Consider the following 24,804-nt stretch of genomic DNA (forward strand, 5'->3'; position numbering starts at 1 on the left):
TGAGATTGCACAGCATGGAGGCTAGAGAATAAACAAATGTTATCACACAAGCCTTATAAGCCTCTAGAAAGACTCAGGATTTGGAAAAATTGGTGGATGGTCATAGCATTTACTGGGACATAAAAAAAGACTAAATGGCAAAATGGATATAGAGACAAGAATGATTTCCATTTTGGACATGTAAGTTTAAAAGGTCTGAGTTATTCCAGGGGAGATTTTAAGTGGACAGCATGTCAGAGGACCCTGGAACTCAAAGGGGAAGTCTTAAGATATAAATTTAACTAATTAGCATATGGATGGCATTTAAAGCCAAAGAATGAATAAGCAAAAGAGGGCCTAGGACTAGAGAACTTTAACATTTAATTAAATTTAAGTAGAAGAGAAGTTCAGACATGGTAGATGTGAATCTAGTAATAGACATGCCAAGTATTTACCACCTTTCATATGACTGCTCCCCAAAATTGGCCTAACCATATATAGTTAATCTATCACACTGTTCCATCAAAACTTAGTAGTTTCTACTCACTTCACATTAAATATCTTTAAAATACCTGACAAGTACACTGAATTCAAGCTAGATGATATGAGGAAACTGGGATTGCAATAACATACATGTATTTTTAAAACATGCTTTATAAATTGGTATCCAGTCCAATCCAATCCAATCCAATTCAAGGGGGAGGAAAGACTAACAAGATTATGATTTTCAGGAAAATTCAAAATTTTAATTTTACCCATGCAACCTGGATAAGGTCTTAAGTAAGTAGCATTTCTTAATCATAACAAGAAGACAAAGCCAAATGTTACTCCTTTATGCTTACACACAAGAGTTTTACTCCAAAGACTTTCATTACAGGAAAGTTCTCATCTTTAATGAAAATTAAAATTTTAGCTGCTCAGTTCTATTTGAAGTTTCTGTCCAGAAATGTTCTTTTTATCTTGTCTACCTTAGGTAAAGCTATATAGTACTGGAAATTTTTAAGAATTTACCCTTGTTATAACCCAAAATACAAGCACCTAACTTAGGAAGTTAACAAAGCATTGGACAGGGACTTCGGGGGAATTGGGAAAAGGTCCCCAAGACCCTATCAGGGAATCTGAGTCAAAACCTTTTCTGGGTCTTCAAAAATTTTTAAGAATTTAACTGGGTCTTGAGACCAAAAATTTTGAGAACTACTGTTCTAAGTTTCTTTACATTCATTATTTGGTATGAGTTTACGCTTACCCTGACAAAGTATCGCATGATCTTGTTCTGGAAATCTCCAGGAGGTAGCAATAAATATAATAAGACCTCACACAAATCTCTTAGGAATCCTAAAAATAGAAAAGGTAGCTATAATAACATTAGAAAACCTAAAATCTCCAACTGCTCTTAATATAAGACACACAAAAAGGTAGAAATAAGCATTCCCTAGCTGTACTGACTTACTCTTTTAGTAATTAGTACACATCAGCATTCATTAAAATTTACTTCACTGTTCTTCATATACTATTCAGTAACCAAATTAAAATTTCTTTAATTCTGTTCAGTTTTAGACAGTTTATTGAATCACATGAGAAACTTGAATTATTAAATTTTTCTCCAAAAGAGATGCAGAATACGTTCTTCTATTCTGATTTAAGTGAGCTCAACTTACGTAAAATATTGTATGTCATTACTACTTCTTAGATTTAGCTATTATTTCATAATAGTGTGAATGAACTGGCAAGTAAAAGCTAAATTATATAATACATGTAAAAAGGGAAGAAGAAAAAGGGGGAAAGAAGAAAGGAAAGGCAAAGGGAAAAAAAGATTAGCACGTTTTCAAAAATCTAAGAAAATAATTTATTATTTATTAAGAAAACAAATTACATTTTTTTCCCCTATGGTTGTTCCTATCTGACACTTCCTAGGAATAAAATTAAATGGACAATATTGTTAATTTTTTAATGTGCTAATTAGCAAATATTTAATTGTAAAATTCAAAAAATGAACTAAAACGTCTCTGGACTAATCTGTCACAAAGAAAAGGCATGTTCACTTGAATTTATAAATTTCACCTGAAATCATTTATAATGATCTCATTTATAATGATTTTGTTTATAATGATTTATAATGATTTCCTTAGAAAATATTTTAGGGTAACAGATAAAAATCTTACTATAGTTCATAAAATAAAACATTTAATTTTAAACGTTTGTGCTGTTATATTTAAAAAAGACTACACATGAATTTTTAAATGGATGAAAAAATGTAGAAACAACTTGTAGAGTTAAAATGAACAGTGTCTTCACTATTATACCTGTGCACGAATAATTTTACCCTTAAATTTGTTCTGATAATTTGTCTTTAAACAGTTACTGTACTTAAAAGAATTATATTAAAAGGAAAACCTTCTTCATCTTTGGGAGAAGTGCACACTAGGTCACGGCAAACTTCCTTCTCCATTTCAACTTCAACTTCGAAGAAGGTATCTATAAGATCTTCTGCTGTGCCTGGAAGAAGGAAAGAAACAATATAAAATTTAGAAGATGAAAAAGAAAACAGAGTTTTAAATCCTAATTTTCAAATGGAACAAAGACATTACCTTTTACTTGATCGTCTTTCTCTGTTATTCTCTGTTGAGCCTTTCTGAATACTCGTAGGTGTGTGCCAAAATCATCTACAATGCGTGTAGTAAAATAAGGTTGCCAGTCTATTTCTTTTGACCTTTTAGAAAACAATTATATAAAAGCAATATATAAATGCTTTACCAAAAAAAAGTGAGTTCATTTTAATGACTGATACACATTATTATCACAGACTTCAAATTTATACTGAAATTTTAATTATTTTTCATTTGGTCCCCATTTTACAAGACCCAAAGTATATCAAATTTACTTCATTAAGTCTTCTAACAATATTATTTGAATTATTTTATGTGTCAAAGCTTAAAAATACTATCTACTTTATTAAAATATGAAAAGAAATTATTTTTTTCCAGTTAAATCTGAAATGAGTTTGACCACAGTATATCACACAATTTCTCAACCCAGACACAAGAATACATAAGGGATACATAATATTTTTGTTTGCTTTTAAAAGAGTGTTACAAACATTTCTTGGTTTCTTTTGAACCTGTCTGAATTCTCCATATTCTTTCTTTTAGTTATATAATCCAAACTCCTGCCTCTGATCTTATTTCTATTTGCATAAGCTAGCACTTAAAAACATAACCACTAGAAATAACTCACCACAGAAAAATGAGGTACTTAAAAGAATTAACTAAAGTACTACATAAAAGCCTTTAGAATACTTGTAAAATAAGTGATGACTCATTTTATAAAGTTATCTAGTACTTTAATCTCAAAACAACTGAACTCAAGACACTGCTAATTCAGCACACCAGTGAGAGGTTTTATTGAAAAAGATAATATAATACAATTACATCTCTCTTTGGATAGAATATTTTTAAATAAGCATTTTTTTCAATGTTGTTTTTTTTCTTAAAATAGTAGTAAAATAACTTCCCTATTTCAGGAACATATCAAGTAGATAAAAGACAAGAAGCATATTCATGGAGATGTTGGGCACTGTGAGAAACCAGAAAAGTACAAAATAATTCATTATCATAATTAACAACACAAGGATAATAAAGTACTAGTGAAAAAGTTGACTTGATTACAGTCACTTTTTGAAAGGAAGCTTTAATGAGTGATAATGGGATTAAGGAAAAAACGGAGGGCTATTTTCAATTAAAAACATTGTTATTAATATTCATATACTATTTTATTGCATATATAAACAAAGAATAAATTCTAAATACATGAACAGCAAAACAAATTAACATTAAAAACTATGCATTTTAGTATTATCTTTGACAGAAGATTAACATTATTTGAAGAGCCACACATATAGGCATATAAATAAACTTGGTAATAATATTCAGCCTCAAAATAAAAATCTAAAAAACTTTTAACTAGCAGTTGTTTCTAGAGTCCTTTTCCCCCGTTTAAAAAAAAAAAAGACAAAATCTATGTGAGTACCTTTCAAAAATCTTTACATAAATATTTACTCAGTCATCAATACTTTAAAATTTTATAGAAATAGAATTTATTGAGCATAGTCCATTAGCTCATTTAATCCATATAAGGCTCATTCTAACAAATTTACGAATTAAAGAAATTAAATTAAAGAAAACAGAATATATAATGTTCCAAGTTATATCTGTTCTATTTCATGATGCACTATTATTTATTTAATTTACTGAATTTTTTTTCAAACAAAATAAAATATACCAATTTTAGAAGCCTCTAGATAAACCCATCTTGATTCATTATAGAGGACATAATGACATTTAAAATGAACAAAATCATCAAGAAATGCAAATATATTCAAATTATTTTAAATATTAAGCATTAATTTCTATTTTAATACAGAAACATGATGAGAGTAGGAAAATGGAAAAACAATATTCTATATCTCTACTCAACATCACTATTTTCCACTGCTTGACTTTCTTCCAATGACTATTTGAAAATCCAAAAATCTCAACTCTAAGGAACTTCTTTGTATTAGTAAGAACAACAATAGTACAGTTTCCCATTAATAAAGAATATACACTAAAGATTTCTAATAATATTTGTCTAATAAAATTAGAAAATATTTTGAAGACTGTGAAGTACTAAATTATGATGTATAATATGCAAGAAACATCATGTGACTGTGACTAAAAGCTCATTTAATTATGTAATAGCTACATTTCCTTCTATAGCATTTACTACATTGCTTTTTATTGAAACTCTTAATAGCAATTATTCTTAAATTATGCTCATAAAGTTTCTTCCACTATTTATTTATTTATTTATTTAGGTGTAGATGAACACAACACAATGCCTTTATTTTTATGTGGTGCTGAGGATCGAACCCAGGTCCTGCCTGTGCTAGGCGAGCGCTCTACCGCTGAGCCACAATCCCAGCCCCGTTTCTTCCACTTTTTAAAAAATATTCCATCCATCACATGACACCAATTCTAGTAAAAACACATGGGCTATTCCAAAACGTATTACTGATGCTTTCATTTAATTATTATTTATAACCTGTCATTTCTTACATTTAAAAATATAGATGTATTTCTTATATGACCAAAAAAATAGTGATATAATTAACCTGACCAAAAAAATAAAATAAAATTTACGGTAATACACTGAAGCTTATGTATCTTGCCAAATTATTTCAAGAAAGAATTAAAAGGCTAACTGGAAGTCAAACAAGCTATGAAGTTATAACTGAAGCACAAAAGCAAAACCAAACCAGAAACTATACTTTTCTCTGACCATAAATTTTGCACGCCCCTTCTCTAACATCACCATCCTACTCCTTGCCACTATCCTTCCTCTAGGTCTCCCAACTCCACTTATCTCCCCCTCCATCCCATTTTCTATAGAGCAGCCAAATTTATATTGTAAAAAGTATATGCACAAAATGAGATCTTTAAAAACTTTTTAATACATTCTCAGGGCTAAGCATGAATACATTCTCTCAGATCATGAACACCTGCATCCTGCTTATTTCTTCTTCTTCATCTAGTTCACCCTAGTCCTTTCTGTCTATAGACCCAAATTTTGTTTTTTTTGTTTGTTTTTTCTCCACTTCCCAAACTCAAATGAGCCCCTTCTTACCTATTATTTTCTCTACCAAATTTGTTCAACCTTACCCATCTCCACATATTTTTTCTCTCTTATATCCCACCAACATTCACTTGAAAAATCCAACTATACTTCCATGATCATCTGAAATGTCACTTACCCATGGCAGCCTTCATTGACACCCACCCTCTCCACTATTCCCTCAAAATAGTCCTGGTTCTCTGGTTATATATTTAAATAACACCATACTTTCCACTTTACATAGAACTAACAACCTGCAGTTAACACTTTCACCATTAAATTTTAAAATATCAAAGACAGGAGATCTTGTTTTATTCAACTATGACTGTTTTATTCATAGTTATACCCCCAAGTGCTAAGTAATATGAACACTAGAAGCACTTGATGCATACTGATTTACTATTCTGCTTACAAGGCCAAAGCACTATTAATAGGTGCTTAGAGAGGACAACATGAGGTATGCAGGCATTCGTACTCCTAAAGTTCTAAAATAGCACATGAACTGAGAAGCTCTTTTTGCCCCCAAATTACTTAATCTTAAATGTCTAAAAGGCAAGGAATGTCACAAATATGTGAACTGAAATTGGGATTACACAAATTGCCTCACTTGTTCCAGCTATTCTAAGGTTTACAACTTACCACTAGTAATATACCAACAAAATCAAATATTTCCAGAAATTGCATCATACTACAACAGATGTCCTTGATTTGAATAAAAGACCCACCAAGTCATTAGCTATGAAATTCTGCAAGACACATCACTTCTCAGGATTTTTTCCTCTAAGGACACCTATGGCTTTCTATGTATGATCATATTAAATAACACAATAAGCACACACACAAGCACACAGAGTGATAGAAAACTGGTAATTGTTTAGTAGGTGAATTTAAATATTTGATCAAAGAGTCTTGAATACATTTCATTCTAACCTATATAAATCTTTCAATGAGGACTAAGAAGGTTTCTTTGATTAAGGTTCTGCTGATCAGTGCTAACACATCACACATCTTGAATGAACCTCAAACTACCACACAGTGCGGGGGTGGTGGGGGCGCCTGACAAATCTGAAGGCAGGTCTTTTAAGATTTTCTCTCAATGTTTCATAATTGTCTTTTGCACACTTAATCAACTATAATCTTCAATTAGCTCTGAGTAGTTCCAAACCAAGTAAATTTAGTTTGAATAGAAACTACCCTGCTGTACTCATCTTTCTTCAAGCTAAGTTAGGAGTTAAACTATATGATTAAAATTAAAAAGCATAAGTGGGATGTACAAGCTCAGAAACAAATACAACTTTTAATGTGCTTCACTATCTTTCTCCTCTAAATCACCAATGAATATAGTCATAACATGGACTAACTGTTAAAACTTTCTTGGAAATGGAGCACAGGCATGACACAAAACAGCTTTGATAAGCTTAAAACCTAAAAAGTGGAAACAGAAGTGGACAGAAATAATAGCAAGAAGTCATTCAACCTAACCTTAATGGTAGGGTTATCAGTCAGTATATCATACAAAGAGACAGGAGAATACTGGCTAAGAATCTATTAAGCGAGCTTCCACCTCAGTAGTACAGAATTAGTACTACTATAAAAAAACTGCTTAAAATTTTGCTGAAGAGAACCACACACAGAAACGAGTAGAGATTAAGCTATGTGTCTTAATTTAAAGATGCTTAATTAAAGAAGCTACATTTAAATCTTGATGAATGAGTAGTATTTATATGGGAGAACAACAGATACAGAAATGAACAAAAGAAGGGAATGAGCATGGTATACATATGCAAGTGTCATCTTGTAGACTTGCCTGACCAGAGAAGAGGGTGACCGTTTGGCAGTAAAGGCAATCTTCACATTCATGGCAGAATACTTTCCTGGAAAAGGTGCCTTATGTCAAAATGAAAAAAATCAAAGCTGTTTTTCTCATAGAAACAATCCTATAAGAAATGCTATATTCCCGAAGCCACATTACTTTGTCACAGAAGTGACAATACATTAAGGCCTTATTTAAAAAAGTAAGAACAGCATACTATACTGCATATTGCATAATGAGTATGTATACACACACACACAAAGAATATTAGCTTTTTTTGGAATTAAAAACCATCAAGAAATAAAGAAATACATGTACACATGGAGGGAGGCGGGTTAAAGATATATCAATAACATCAAAATAATAAATCACATAAAATTAATATGTATTCATCTCCTATATAAGATCATTATCTTCTATGCAAAAAAAAAAAAGAAACAAAAAGTTCAAATGATTAATATAATGCAATTCCTAGTTTTTCTGGGGAGATTTTAACAAATATCTTTGGGGAGTTCTAGAAAAAGTTTTATTCCATTAGAGAACTTTTTGATCAACAGACAATTTTGTTGAGAGAGAAAAGTAGGTTGCTCATCTGTGAAAGAAATTAATTCTTTCTTCTTGAAGCCACTGAAATCTTGAGCCACTGAATCAGATTCTAATTCTCCTTCATAATTCACTGTTTGAAAGAATACACATATTAAAATACATAAATACTTGTTTGTATCCTTCAAAACTCCTTAAAAAGACTACTTTTGTACAGTGTTAAGAGCTCAACCTGAAACTGAATTTGGGCAAAAATATTTAATGGCACAGAATTATAAGTTTGATCCTAAATCTACTAAGTCAATTTTCCTCTTCTGCCTTAATTCATTCATAAATACATGCTACTATATATCTATCAAGAACACATGTCAGGACTGGGGCTGGGGCTCAGTGGTACAGCACTCACTTAATTAGCATGCGTGAGGGACTGGGTTTGATCCTCAGTACCACATTAAAAAAAAATGATAATAATAATAATAAAATAAAGATATTGTGCCCACCTATAACTAAAGAATTAAAAAATGTTTTAAAAAAGAACACATGTCCTCCCTTTTATCATCTACTTTAGAATTTAGTTATCAATACTGATTAAAATAGTTTGATTTTTTATCACAAACTTCCATAAATTTATATTAAATTTACCTTTACTTCCTAACTTCTCTTCCAAGTAAAATTTACTTATTTTTCCCTCAAAAATACATGAAAACTTCTTCTCTAATAAGAGGTATATTAGCAACCACACAAGGAGACAAGTCTCATAACTTCGTGGCTACAAATCTATCTACCCCTATCTACCCCTTTTGCACCTCCCAGTGCTGAAGTGGAAGAAATAAAACAAAAACTCTTTTATTCATTTCTAACAGATCCATACTAATAATTAAAACCAACAAGAAAGTTTAAGATGGTAGACTTAATAACAGCACAGATTTATTTTTATATTTCTTTTTTTTATTGGTTGTTCAAAACATTACAAAGCTCTTGACATATCATATTTCATACATTAGATTCAAGTTGGTTATGAACTCCCATTTTTACCCCAAATACAGATTGCAGAATCACATCAGTTACACATCCACATTTTTACATAATGCCATATTAGTAACTGTTGTATTCTGCTACCTTTCCTATCCTCTACTATCCCCCCTCCCCTCCCCTCCCATCTTCTCTCTCTACCCCATCTACTGTAATTCATTTCTCTCCTAGTTTTTTTTCCCATTCCCCTCACAACCTCTTATATGTAATTTTGTATAACAATGAGGGTCTCCTTCCATTTCCATGCAATTTCCCTTTTCTCTCCCCTTCCCTCCCACCTCATGTCTCTGTTTAATGTTAATCTTTTCCTCCTGCTCTTCCTCCCTGCTCTGTTCTTAGTTGCTCTCATTATATCAAAGAAGACATTTGGCATTTGGTTTTTAGGGACTGGCTAGCTTCATTTCGCATAATCTGCTCTAATGCCATCCATTTCCCTGCAAATTCCATGATTTTGTCATTTTTTAGTGCTGCATAATACTCCATTGTGTATAAATGCCACATTTTTTTAATCCATTCATCTATTGAAGGGCATCTGGGTTGGTTCCACAGTCTAGTTATTGTGAATTGTGCTGCTATGAACATCGATGTGGCAGTATCCCTGCAGCACAGATTTATTGTATTTTCACTATTCTATTAAAAAATAACAGTAGGTTGGTTAATAATTTTTTTTTAAGTTTATAATAGAGAAGATTTTTAATCATTAAGAAAAGATCTGACTAGAAAATGTCTTTTTATGTTTGAAGTCAGGAAAATTTCTGACCAAATATATTAAAAGGCTCAAATAAACTTTATTATCCTATTCTTAAGACTTTGGTTATGGTTTGGATAAGAGATGTCCCCAGAAAGCTTATGAGTGAGAAAATGTAGGAATGTTCAGAGGTGAAGTGATCAGATTATGAGAGCTATAATTTAACCAGTAGATTTAATCCATGTGATGAATTAACAACTTAAAAAGACTACTATACTGGGTGGTAACTACAGAACAGGAAGGGTATGACTGGAGGAAGTAATTCACTAGGGGCATACTTTTGGGATTTATATTTTGTCACTGGCACCTCACACTCTCTCTGCTTCTTGCTGCCATGAGTTGAGCAGCTTTCCTCTGGGCTATACTTTGTACCTAGAGCAACAGAGTTAGCTGACCATGTACTGAACCTCTGAAGCCATGAACACAAAATAAACCGTTCTTTTTGTCTGGAATTTTGGACACAGTGACAAAAAACTAACATACTCCTACTCTAAAACAACTGATCAGAGATTGATCCCTGCCAAATTAACCAGAATTAACAATCCCACACAACTTTAGAAAATGATACACTTAGAAAATAACACACTAAATGGTATTCAAAATGTGGACTATAGTGAAGTGTGTGTTTCAGGAGATATGACAGAAAACAAGTAAATCAAGATTAAGACAAACCTGACCAGAGAATCTTAGTATTTTAAAATGAAAAGAAATTTCAAATAGTTAGCACAAGTTCCTATAATTACAGAGCCACACTGAAACACTACATGTTCTAGGTTACATAGTAGCACCAAGGTTTTGTTAAATCAGGGTTCCTGACTTTCAAATCAGTGTTCTGTTTATTCCACCTAAACAAAGAAACAAAACTTCTTATTTATAAAAGTCATAAATAAATGGATGGAAACAGAAAAAGACTTAGGCATGTAGATTTAAGAAACCATATTAAAGGAAATGATATTTACTGAACTATCATACTGCTTAAGTCCAGTTCTACATTCTGTTTTCTAACACTTCAAGGAAGTCAAAGATTCAGGTGTTTTGATGACTTGGACATCATGAACAAATTATAGAGGCACACACATGAAGCATAGTCACCTTTTCAAGGATTAAGCACAAAGAACAAAAGCTGGAAGTCTTAACCAAGCCTCTGGAATAGAGAAAAAAGTAATCTTGGACTAAGGATGCATTCTTCTATGGTATAATATTAAAGTACTAAAAAATTAAACTCATGATGTTAGTCATTTTAATAAACAAGAATTTTAGTAAGATTTCCCTAACAAATGAAACATTCAGATCCAACCAACATGTATACAAAATTCTGCCAAAAATTAATATGGAAGTCACAAATAGGAATTCCAGAAGGATTTCTGAATATTCACTATTCTGTCATATACAAAGCAAGATATTAAGCATTAGTTTCAAGATCACTTCCCCCAAAACAGACAGTGGCTGCCTACACAAAACAGACAGTGACTGCCAACACAAAACAGACAGTGACTGCCAACACAAAACGTCTTAAGAATAGTTGAAAGAACAATTCTTATGTTCACAAGAACACAAAGAAAAGAGAAAGAGGCAATAAATTTTTTTAAAGGCATCTTAAACTATCTGTATTGCTGATGTTTTTATCTATCTCTGGCTAAAAAGTAATAAACTTTATAAAATGTAATTCCTTATCATATTTCCTGAATTAGCTAAACTCAGCCATAAACCCACAATCCAAACGTCACTATTAATATTTTAGTGTACTTCCTTTTAATTTCTTAAATATAGATACTCACAAATTTTATAAAATTTTATAGTATATAGCATACACTACTTTATGATTTTCAATCCAATATATTTCCTATAAATTTAACAATACATTTCTTAAGTGTTTTTACATATCTATTTATTTATTTACTTATTTATTTTTGTGGTGCTAAGGATCAAACATTGGGCCTTGTTCATGCCAAGCAAGCACTGTACCACCAAGCGACATTCCCAATTCTTAAATGTTTTAATGGCCCAAAACTGTCTATTCCTGGAATTGATAAATTTTTTCTTAACAGGACAAATAACAATTTTAGGCAACTTTGCAGGCCAAATCATCTGTCCACACCTAGTCTACTACAATTTTACAGCACAAAAGCAGCTACTGACAAAATGCAAATGACTGTCCAATGAGCCTGTAGTTAAAAAAAAAAAAATGACAGTAATATACTCAATAATAAAGTGACAAGTTAACCTAAGTTAAAAATGGAAAAAGGAGTTGAGAAGAAACTTCTCTAAAGATATACAAATGGCCAATAAGTATATAAAAGGATCTTCAATATCACTAGCTATCAGAGAAATACAGATCAAAACCATAATGAAATACTACTTCACCCCACAAAGATGGCTCTAATAATTTAAAAAAAGAGAGAGAGAGAGAGACAGACAGACAGACAATACCACATGTTGACAAGAATAGAGAAACTAAAACCTTACACATTGATAAGTGAAAATGTTAATAACATGCTGCAACTCTGAAACAGCTTGCATTTCTTAAAAAAATTAAACACTATAATACATAAGTTACACCTCTAGGTATATACCTAAAAGAAATAAAAACATAAGTCCACACAAGAATTTGTACACCAATGCTCACAGCAGCATTATTCACAGTATTCCAGAAACAATCCATACATCCATCAACTGATAAACAAATGAACAAAGTATGGTCTACCTGTACAATGGAGGATTATTCAAGGATAAAAAAAAAAAAAAGAATAAGTAATAATGTTGTAACATGGATGAACCTCAAAAACATGATGCTAAAATGCTGAAATGAACCACTCTCAAAAGACCACATTAATCATTTTATTCATATAAAATGCCCAAAATAGACAAATTCAGAGATGAAAACCAAAGTAGTTTCCCAGAGCCAGAACCTGGGGGGATACAGAAGTGAATGATATTGGATATATAAGGTTTCTTTGTGAGGTCATTAAAATATTCTTCAATTGATTTGTGAGGTTAAAAATCACAAATATTGCACAACTCTGGGAATATATTAAAAGACTGATTTCAGTGGGTAAAGTTTATGGTTTGTGAATTATATGAATACATAATTATCATCCCCTCATCTATTCTATAGATATAAAAATCAAGTTATTTCCCCTTCTTTTAAATAATTAGATGGCTTCTAATTGTTTCTGTTCTACTGTAACCAATGTGACAATAACTATCTTTTGGAGTAATGTCCATTTTAACATAAGTTTTTTAAAGGACAGAGAACATGAAATGGCAAAGAAGTATAAAACTTAATTGTAAAAAACACTATTTAAGTAGTGTTTGCCTTTTAGACAATTCTAGGAATATACCACTTATTTTCATTATTTCTATAGCATAAGGTAGTAAGAGAAAGAGTAAATCTTAAATAACACAAATGTGTTCCTTACACCCATGGAAAAAACCCTTCACAAAAAAATAGTAGAATCAGAATCTATCTTCTTTTTGCTAAACTTGGGGTTAAAGGGAGCAGCAATGCAGAGATTTTGTAATTGTATTTCACTCTGAAGAGTAAAAACAAGATTCCTTATTCACTTGAATCTCCTTATGGTTTCTATTACATCATCTTTTTTTTTTTTAAATCACCTTAAAACTGTGCTTGTATTATTTTTTTTCATAACATGTCCTTCATTTCTATCTTAATGTATCTATGCTTTAAGGCTATATATATTTAGCCTCAACCCAAATGAGGTCTCCTTCATCAGTTTCTCTAGTTCACTCTATCTCTATATGACAAATAGTTTTCATTACAACATACATAAGTATTTTATTTCCTCTTCATTTCATGTGCTTTAATTTTGTCTTCTCTGCCAGTCCCTTTCCACATTAAAAAAGCTAAGATAAGGTCATATGATCTGTCTATATAACCTAGATATTTAGTAAATAATAACAATAATAGCAATATTACTATTCATTGAGCAGTCATTATGGATCAATTGACTGAGGCATAAATTGTTCAAAACGTCATTTATCAGTTTATGATGTGATCCCACATCATCTCATTTGTCCTTCAACAACTCTGAATTTGCTACAAGTACTAATGTTATTGTCTTACAGTGATTTTGAGAAATTTTCATCTAGGTACACTAACTTAATGGTACAGACGGAATTTTAATACAAATATTCTGACACATAGCCCAGAGCTTCCTGTCCTATCATAATATCTCATTTGAAGGGGAAATAAAAATATATATATTATCAAGGATTCACCTCAACCAAAGAGTTTCAGTCTGTGATTCCAGATTTCACAGAAAAGAGAAATCCAAAGATACTCAGGGAAAGTTTCCTTCCCCAAACAATTATTGAAATAACAGGTACTAATGCTGATATAAGGTGTTATCACTACGAAGAAGTATTCTTTCACAAATGATGTCACTGAATCCTAACAACAGCTCTATAAGGAGATATGGGTTATTATCATCAAAGTTAAAGAATATATGTGTTTCTCCCATTTCAGGTCACAGAGCTTAATAAGTAACAGAGCTAAAGTTCAAATCCAAGACTTCAGATTAACAGTATAACCTTTATTCCCCATTTCTACTCAAAATTTATTACTTAGTTTTATGCTGACATTGTTTATTTCTCAAAATTGATGAATAAATATAAACAAATTTGGTGATTCTAAATCTCTTCTAGGTTCACTGGATCATTTAAAAAATCAAATCTAGCTTGGTGTGGTAGCATACACCTGTAATCCCAGTGTCTTGTGAGACTGAGATAGGAGGATTGCAAATTTGAGGCCAGCCTCGGCAACTTAGTGAGACCCTATCTCAAAAAACAGAAAGGGCCGGTTTATAGTTCAGGTACAGTGTACTAGTTCAATCACCAGTATTATAAAATAAATAAATAAAAATTTAAAAATTGAACCTTTGCAAGTACTCCTTGAGGAGAAAAAAAAAAAAAACAACATTAGTTTTGTGCACATTTTCAGATTTGTAGACCCCTGATTTAAAGCCCTATACAACACTGTAAGTTGGATCAATTGACTGAGTAAGTCAATTGTAAGTTGAATATAAGGGTGACAACATCCTCCTGTCATGCTCCACAGTGCATACAGTATACAAGCACAGAGCAAGGATTAGAGAAGGATGTGAAAGATTTTGTAAATAAACCTAATTTTCTTAATATTGCCATAGGAAACAGTCATGGAGCCTCTGGTAAATTGGTATTTTTGCAGTAATAGAAAAATCCTACATAGGAAAGTCATTCAGAGGAAAAGAACAAACCAACAATACTTATTAAGTCTTGTTGTATGCTAAGGGATTTCCATGATATTGATTTTTAGGCTCAATAAAGTCTTTAAAGTAGTTATTATCAGCTTTTATAGTTTGCCAAAAACTTAAGACCAATGGCCAAGCAAATACATAAATTCAGATTAATCCTAAATGGAAATAACATGGCTTTCCAGATAATCACCTAAGTATTACACATGATAGTATAGAAATGTTAAAATGTTATAGAAAATAAGGTAGGGGGCTTAAGACACAAAGTGAGAAGAAAAAAGTGCCTATGGGATGAAAAACAGGGAAATCATTGAACTGAGAGGGGAAAAAAACAGGAAACAGATGAACAATCTGGATCATAATATATATGAGAGAAGGAACACCAGCTGTAAAGAACAATCTTATTTCAATTCCAACTCTAATGCACCATGTAACATTAAACTTAACTTTTCTGGATCTCAGCTTCTCTACTTTTGAAATTTTGGTTATTGGATGGCAAAATAACTTAAATTTCTGAATTCCTTCACAATTTTTGCAACACTTTCACATGTGTTATGTTCACTTCATTCCACTGAGCAGTAACTTTGTTTTATTCAACACAGTATCACTAGCACCTGGCTGGTACAAAGTAGGCTCAAAATATTAATGAAAAGAATAGATAAATTGGATTCTGACAATAATCCAGTGAGGAACACAGAACAGGGTATGTATTATTATACTTATTTTATATAAGAAAAACTAAAGTTCAAAGAGTTTAAAATACAGTTAAGTGGTAAAGTCAGAAAACAAACCCAAGTCTTCAAATTACTAGTTCAAATCTCTTTCCAGGTCTAAAATTTCTGACATTTTAATATACTCTTAAGGAGTCAAATACAAGAATAAGGAACTCTTATTATTTCTAGTGTTTTGAAAAAAAATTAGGACAGTGTTACTATAGAAAACAATTAATAAAGAAGAGTTCTCTGAAGCAATTTAAAATTCAACATTATGCAAATGAAACGAGATAAAATCTGATTTCTGATCTTCTTTGATTAAACCAATTATGTTTTCCATGTTCCACAGTGAGTCTGCATCTATAATTCTGGTAGTCTACAAACACTTGCTATGAATCATGAGGAAGAAGTACAAAACTCTCTTTATAATTAAGATGATTGTTCAAACCAAAAGTCTTATGCAGGGCTCCCCAATAACCTCAGATTGAGAAATATATTCTATTCCATCCCTCTACCTGCCTACCCCAATCTAAAGCTTAGGGTCAACACAGTTATAGTGGAAAGTTCTGACTGGGCAGCATAAGCTGAAAAATACTTGTGCACACAGATCAGAAAACAGTGAGAGCTATCGGACAAAGTTCTATTCTTAAGCACTGTCAGAATCCACAAGATTGTATTATAAAAACCTAAGTATTGAGGAAAAGGGGTTGGCTAGAGAATACAATTTTTACCTTTTAAAGAGTATACCTCGAGAATACAGTAGGAAAATCAATCTGTGTATTGGGTAGTAAAATCTTTTAATAATAAAAAAGTCTTCAAACTCATTCAAATATAAAACCCTTTCAAAACAAAATAATTCTGAAGTATTTTCCCTTTCATATAATGCTACCAATTAAAAAGCCTTAAAAAATAAAAATAAAAGTCATTATTAATTTTAATATATACGAAATGGCACTTTGCCACTAAAAAAGCAAGTAGTTTAAGTATAAGGATACTGGACAGAATACTTTCGCCATATGGAAGCAGTACACAGATGGGTTTGTAAAGTGAGCATTTTAGTATATCTCACAAGAGAAGTTTCTAAGAGGACTTCTGCTAGCAATATCTTGTTAAAGAACAGTTATACTGAAACTACAGTGAGGTATAGCAGTTATACCAAAACTAATTTTTTCCATAACACTCAGATAAAATAAGAGCATCTATGGAAGAGGAGAAAGAAGGTATTTTCAATAAATGGTAAAAGATCTGAAATGCAACCTATGGAGAAGACTATGTATGCAAAAAAAAAAAAAACTGGCAAAGAGATGGAAAGCACAGCTTAATCAAGACAAACTTTCTATAAATCCTCAAGTCCAGGGCAGTTTAAAGGTTGCTGTGCATGGTGGCGCACGCCTGTAATCCCAGTGGCTCCGGAGGCTGAGGCAAGAGAATCACAAGTTGAAAGCCAGCCTCAGCAAAAAGCAAGGCGCCAAGTTACTCACTGAGATCCCTTGTCTAAATAAAATACAAAATAGGACTGGGGATGTGGCTCAGTGTTTGAGTGCCTCTGAGGTCAATCTCCGGCACTCCCACCTACCCCCACTCCCACCCCCTAAAAAAAATCTTATAGGTTCCAGTTCTATAATCTGGGAGTTACTGCAAAATAATAATCTGTTTTACTTACCTTTTAACTAAACTACCCACCCCAATTTAAAAGGTATTTTCCCTATTGGAGCAAACAATATATATAAATTTTTCAGCATAAATAAAATGCAATGACCTTACCTAGTAGCAAACTGAATGAGAGCATTCTGAAGAGCCTGCCTAATTTCAAGAAGAAAAGACTCATCATCACTTAGTGTGTAATACCAATACTGGACATAATCCCTCAAGGAAAACTGGATAACCTGTAAGAAAAATATTAGGGAAAAAATAAACTTTTAGGATCAACACTGTCTAAAATCCTCCAAAGAAAACTAGATAACCTATAAGAAAATATTTGGAAAAATACAGTATTTTAGAATTTTTAAAATAGCAATGACAAATTAAAATAGTTACCTGCCAATTTATATCTATTCTCTGTATCATAAATTGTGGTAATAATAGTACCTGCCTTCATTATGAAAAAAAAAATCAACAGGCTAAAAAACATTTCATGAATTTTAAAGTTATTATGGTATTTCAACTCATCTACTGTCCCAATGTTTCAAAAACTTAAAACATTATCTATAGCCAAACTTGTGCAAATTTCGGTAGACAAGAGTTCGTGGAAAAAACAGATTTTTCAATGCTATAATACAACAAAGAGATTTAATCAGTTTGATAAAATGAGATGTAAAATAATGCTCAAAAAATGTTTCTCTAAGATTATATCATGAAATCCACTGCAGGTATAATTTTTAAAAAAAGATACAGGATTAAACTTAGTTCTAAAATAATACATTTGATATAGCCAACCATCTTAGCCCATAAATAGCAAATAATACAATCCAATGTATAATTTTTGCAAGTTACATAAAATATGGGTTCATTTACAAATAAATGTTAAAAATTTAAAGTACACATTATTTATACTGAATATATAATCAAAAACATCAACAAAAAAATATTTTGGGGTAAATAAATTTTTACCTAACTCTAATTTTTGAACATTTTTCAGCCTAACCAGGTATTTATACTTTTTAAAAGTAAAACAGAAAAAAAATATCTCATTTACCAAACCCAGTAAGCTTCTTCATCAGGAAAAGTAATACCTTTCAGATTAAAAAATATCAGAAATATCTAATGTTAACAAAATTTTTTCTCTAAATGCAAATTCAATCGAAAAGTTTTCTTACTAACTAAATCACCTCATAACAGGTGCTTAGTAAATCAAGCAACATCTTTACGTACAAATGTCAAGGATAGCATTATCATAAACTTTTAACATTATTTCAATAGCAAAAAGGTATACCTTAGTATTTTCAAAAGAAATACACCTAGTATATAATATATGGAATTCAAATACCACATACTGAAACTCACTTGCTGGAGAGGTTCATCAATTATATTGGCACCCGTCAATCTTCTATCAATCTTAATAGTCCTGGCTTCCCGTTTCATTTCTTCTAAGCACTTAAAGGAAACCATAATATTTTATTGAGTGATTTAAAATCTCTCCAGTTGGCTTCAAATTGAATACTCATTGTCATTTCCCTTCTTCATCTTCGATTCAATGAATTATTTCTTGAGACTCTAATATAAACCAAACACTTTTCTCAAGATAACAAAACGAGGCACACAGAAAAAAATCTCTTATTAGCTTCAAAAATTTAATTAAATTAGAAAACACTATTTAGCTGGGCACTGTGATGTACATCTGTAATCCCAGCAGCTAGGGAGGCTGAGATATGAGAATAGTGAGTTCAAAGAAAGCCTCAGCAAAAGCAAGATATTAAATAACTCAATGAGACCCTGTCTCTAAATACAATACAAAATAGGCCTGGGGATGTGGTTCAGTGGTTGAGTGCCCCTAAGTTCAACACGCAGTTACACACCCATCCCCGGCAAAAAAAAAAAAAAGAAAACACTATTTAGAATGTGGGAAAATTGAAAATGTACAGGTATATCGTTGCCATATTCTAATGAGACTTTAAAACTATAAAGTTATTGTTTCAGGGAGTCAAGTTAATAACTGTCTTTATTGGACAGTTCTACCTCTTCTACCTCCCCTTTCAAAACCCCCAATAGTACACCAGCTGCCAAATGAATGTGTTTTGAAATTGATTTTATTGAAGGATAATTTTAAGCAACTAAAGAAAATGTATTTCTCTACTTCTCCTTAGCTTTCAGAAATAAAAGCAGCCTGGGAATAAGGTAAAGGGTAATGGGAGACTAAAATTAAAAATGTAAGTCAAAGCACAAATACACCACAAAATGTTTCAGTTATGATAAACCAAATATCCAATGCTGGTCTTACAAGATTATAATGGAGCTGAAAATTTTGTATTTCCTACTGAACAACACACAACTAAAAAAGCAGCAACAGAAAAAGAAAACTCAGAAAATCCACAGTAAAGGCTTTTTGCAACTTTTGCAAACACACACACATACCCCTCAACAAGCTCCTTTAAAAAATCTGAAAACATGGACCCCAATATATTCGTAGAAAGGAATATTCACAGTATATTACCTGCTTATGAGAAAATCTATGATAAAAAAAAATAAACACAGAGTGATACATACACACACCAAGAAGTCACCATGGACATATTTCTGTAAAAAGTGAAACCTCCTCAAGAATAGACTCAGGAAGATCTCTCAGAAGGCATTCCAGAAGAAAGCATTGTCATCATAGGAGATCACAGCTCCATGTGTTGCTAATCCTGAATACCTTCTAGTGAGACAGGATGTAGAGGTGTAAGTCAATGACAGTGACGATCCTATCTCTGTTTAGGCCTAGACTAATGAGGATGACTGTGTCTTTTACAACAAGTTTGTGTTTTATGCTAAGTGTTATTACAAAAGAATCAAAAAATTTTAAAAATTTATAAAGTTTATTAAGTAAAAAAGTTACAGTTGGGCTGGGGTTGTGGGCTCAGCAGCAGAGCGCTCACCTTGCATGTGCGAGGCCCTGGGTTTGATCCTCAGCACCACATAAAAATAAAGAAATAAAACAAAGGTATTGTGTCCAACTACAACTAAAAAATAAATATTAAAAAAAAAGATACAGTAGTCTAATTTATTATTGAAAAATTTTTTTATAAATCTAGTGTAGCCTAAGAGTGTAGTGTTTGTTAATATCTACAGTAGTGTACAATAATGTTCTAAGCCTTCACATTCACTCACCATTCACTCCCTAACTTATCCAGCAAATGGTGTATGTACCATTTTTTATCTTTTTTCCCATAATCTTAATTACTTTTTCTGTGCAGACATATTTAGACACACAACACCACAGTGATACAATGACCACAGTATTCGGTGTGGTAACATACTATACAGGTTTGCTGCCTAGAAGCAACAGGACAGACCACACGGCCTAAGTTTGTAGTAGGCTATATTATCTAGGTGTGTATATATGCACTTTATAATGTTTACACAATGACAAAATCACAGAGCAATGCATTTCTCAGAACATATCCCTGTTGTTAAGTGACGCATGAGTACATAGATACATGCCTTAAGTCAAAATATGAAACCACTAATATTTTTCCATAAAATGTACTTAAAAACCATATTTTAGAAATGGAAAATCAAAACTATTTTTATACCACTAAGTAGAAAATGAATTATAAAGGTACAACCTGTCTTAACTATGATTTATTACTATTTAGGATCTTAATTCCTAAAATATTTCCTATCCTCTGTTATATGCCACTTAAATGAATGTAAACTGGATGGTTAAGAAATGTTCCAACAAAAGATGCATTTACTCAGACTTGTACGCAAACAAAGAATACATGTTAACAAATTCTTTTTTTCATTCCCACTTGACATCTAACATTTCTTTAGAAAATGAGAAAATGATTCAGATTATAAAAAAAGTTATAAGATTAGCTTGTCAATATGAAAGTCAGTAGGATTTAATGAAATTCTCATATTTCAGTAATAATATTACACATTACTTACCTCTGCATCTCCTACATGTTAGCATATAATGGACTGTAAAGTTAGGTTACTGGGGCATTGATTCACAGTCATCTGTATCTCTTCCAATGAGATGAAACCATCCCACCCCACAATAAGAACTAAAACCACTGCAAATCTTAAACCTACCCATAGTACCCAACTTCAATTTTATTTTAAAAATCCTACTTTTATTTTAAATAGAAAAGGAGCACTACTCAAGATAATAAAAATTAGGGCTGAATTATTAAAATTTCAGATATTGCATATTATATTTTTCAATGTAATTAAAGAAAAAATGCAAATCTTTCCCTCTGATTTCCATTTAATGTACTATATTCAAAACATAATATTCATTAACATTCTAACAAACCATATGGATGATTCTTTGACACTCAATGTTAATATAGCAGGAAAACACTCAAATTAAACTAACCAATTTATATCTTTCCCTTAAAATTTCATTCCCACTTGACATCTAACATTAAGAAAGTTTCCAATGTGAATTTTCAAAATATACTTTTCTAAGTATGATCAGAAAGTCTCCCATGAATTTACTAAGCATTAGTGAGTAAGAAGAAAATCTCCCAAGCCATAGAGATGATCACATTATTATCACTGCAAAGAATTGGACTTTTTGAGATTTTTCACATTCCTTTACACCATTTACCTTAGGAACTCCAGTTGATGTTGGAGGAAGAAATGAGTGTTCACACTGTTCTAGGTACTTTTCTGAGTTTGTTTTTCCAAACAGAAGGGTAACCACTAAACCCCTAGAGGAAAAAAAATAATTAAAGAATTAAAAAACAATACTTCTATAAATTAACACATCTACTATTCAAGTATATACTTCAGATGTTATAGCTTTATTATTCATCAAAAATGCCTTCTGTAAATTTACCCAAAATATGACAATTTTCTTTTGAATGAAATTTAAAACAGCAACAAACAATTTGTGAATCACATATTAAATACACAATTCCTTTCAAAATTTTAATCCAACATACATCACAAAGAATCTCAGACATTTTCAAAATTGGAAAAAATCAGTCCTTGTTAAATATGGAATCTAATAACAAGGATAAAGACAAATGACATCTAAATAGATGGCTAAATGACCCAATTCTACAGTGCTAATTAAGGTAACATACTAATATTTATAACTTGACAATGCCTACAGTAACGAGTGCTATACAGAAAAAAAATGATCCACATTATGACTTTTGAAACAAGGCTAGAATTATGATAATATCAATTTATCCTCAGAAGATTAATTATTTTTAAAACAATTAAAAGATCACAGTAAAATAAATACTAGTTCACTATTTAATATTGACTAAATGTCATCACTATTTCCTATATTTAAAATTTACCAATAAGACAAAGCCTTGGAAATCCATAAAGGAAGAAAATTAACTTTAATCTGATAATGATTGGTAACCTTACAATAATTGAAAGACAGTAAAAACATTAAATACTGTCAATCTCAACTACCAAAAAGAATAAGATTCTCAAAGTCATCCACTTTTTGTTACTACCTGTTTATTCACCAATCTTCAAGTATAAATACGTTAAGTAGAGTGGGAGGGCAGGTGAACACAGATTAAGATCATATCAGAATTCTGTTTTTGTTTAAGAAGCTGGCCTCAAAATTATCAGTAAATTTCATCCACCTTTTATAAATGATATTACTAAGATTCATGTTGGCTGTATATTTCACTTTTACCTAATTATTCAGAGTAAAATCAAACACAATAAAATACTTATATTAAATTAACCTCATATTCCAAAATCTAAAAAAAATCATAAAACAGACTGATAAAATATTAACCTCTGCCCACAGAGCAACAGTAGGAAGGCAAGCTAACCAACAGTTTAAAATTAAAGAGCACCTAATTAACAGTGTCAGCTGTGTGGGTTAAGTAAAAACAGGTACTACCAATGCTTACATTATCCAACAACAATGCCATGAAATAACCATAGTATGGTATGGAAAGTAGTACCCTAGGATAAAAATCAAAATAAAACATCTTTTTCTCTCTTAAAGTTTCCTATATATTTGAAAATAGGAATTAGCTATGGCTGTAAAAAAAATTGAAAACATGATCAATATTTTTTTGTGGGTAAAATGCAGAATTTAAAACAAGTTTTATTAGCAAAAAAGGGGAAAGAAGATCCCCAGGAAAATGCATTAATTTCAAACTTGCATTTTAAGTAAGAAAAAAAAGCCTCTTTTAAAACTTACACAGCAAGAAAACACACAAAAACTAAGAAATTATTTTGAATTTATGAAATTTCACCATTTGCCTTAAAATTGATACTTAAAAGTCAATTTTTTCTTTAAATTCAGAAGATTTTTAAACTACAGAGAGTTAAATTAAAGAATGGAAAATTATTCATAATGAGAGCCAAAATAAGAAAGATTTGACTTAGGAAATTATGATATTCATTGCCCATAATTGAGTAATCTGGGAATGCTTAATTAACTAATCCTCCTGAGATGAGTTTCAGAGGTTTGCTGGTAGAAATAGAAATAAGAGTACCCTTTAATGGTAGTGAGTTTCAATGAGATCAACACAGTTTGGAACAGAAAGTCAAACCAATTTATGATTTAGCATAAACTTGGAATTTCAGACCTCTTCATGTGACTCTAAATAGTATCTAAAGCGTTTTTGTATCCCAGCTATTCATGAGGCTAAGATAGAAAGACTGCAAGTTCCAGGCCGACCTTGCCAAACTTAGGACCCTCTCTTAAAATAAGTAATAAAAGGGGTTGGTGATGTAGCTCAGTGGTAGATCACTCCTGGGTTCAACCCTCAGTATCTAAAGAATAAAAATATATAAAAAATATAAATATTTTAGTACCCTTCCCTCAACCTCCAATGACCCATCTTATCTAAAAAATTTTTTCAGAAATTCTAAGTACCCAAAACTGTTTTTATAGAAATATTCCTTCAAAAAACAGCAGATTCAGAAAGGGAGAAAAAAAGAAAAGTTTCCATGACTTTGGAATGAATGGACTGATGACCTTTCCCTGTTTCCCAAATTTTATATGACATTTAGTATAAGAGAAATGATTCTCTACCTTTCAAAGGCTCCTACCTTTGTCTCTAAAACTGCAATTTCTCACCTTTCCAAAATACTGGCAAATATTGCTAAATTCTTTTCCTTCACTCTTGCCACAGCTTATTAGTAATATTAGAAGAAATCTCTGCCTTTCAGACAAATATCTCAAGAAAAATAATCTCCTTTCAATCAGAGAAAGCAGACCATGAAACTATGCAGCCATGCTATACCTTTAATTTGTAACAGGACTATACTTAGAAAGTCCATTTATGTTGCAGATCTCTAAGGTCTTTCATCATCCTTGTTACCAAAAAAGATATTCTGAACTCTACATTACTTGATTCCTTTGGCTAAAATAAGTTTTATTTTAGTACACAGTACCATACTTAGACAATTATCATAAAAATACTGAATCTAACACAA

The 24,804-nt window shown here is 31.4% G+C and overlaps 1 protein-coding gene across 2 annotated transcripts in view; it reads right to left on the minus strand.

Annotated features, from left to right (window-relative positions):
* Snx13 (sorting nexin 13) overlaps positions 1-24,804 on the minus strand; it is a 149,277-nt gene that overhangs the window by 73,422 nt on the left and 51,051 nt on the right. For both annotated transcript variants that reach the window (XM_027932728.2, XM_071613663.1), the window contains exons 3-8: positions 21,986-22,088; positions 18,733-18,822; positions 17,494-17,615; positions 2,568-2,689; positions 2,374-2,475; positions 1,226-1,314 (exon numbers count right to left, since the gene is read on the minus strand). In XM_027932728.2, the coding sequence (XP_027788529.1) occupies positions 1,226-1,314; positions 2,374-2,475; positions 2,568-2,689; positions 17,494-17,615; positions 18,733-18,822; positions 21,986-22,088 (628 nt within the window). The remainder of the gene's footprint in view (positions 1-1,225; positions 1,315-2,373; positions 2,476-2,567; positions 2,690-17,493; positions 17,616-18,732; positions 18,823-21,985; positions 22,089-24,804) is intronic.

This window comes from Marmota flaviventris, chromosome 1 (genome assembly GCF_047511675.1).
Source record: "Marmota flaviventris isolate mMarFla1 chromosome 1, mMarFla1.hap1, whole genome shotgun sequence".
Taxonomy (NCBI): Eukaryota; Metazoa; Chordata; class Mammalia; order Rodentia; family Sciuridae; genus Marmota; species Marmota flaviventris.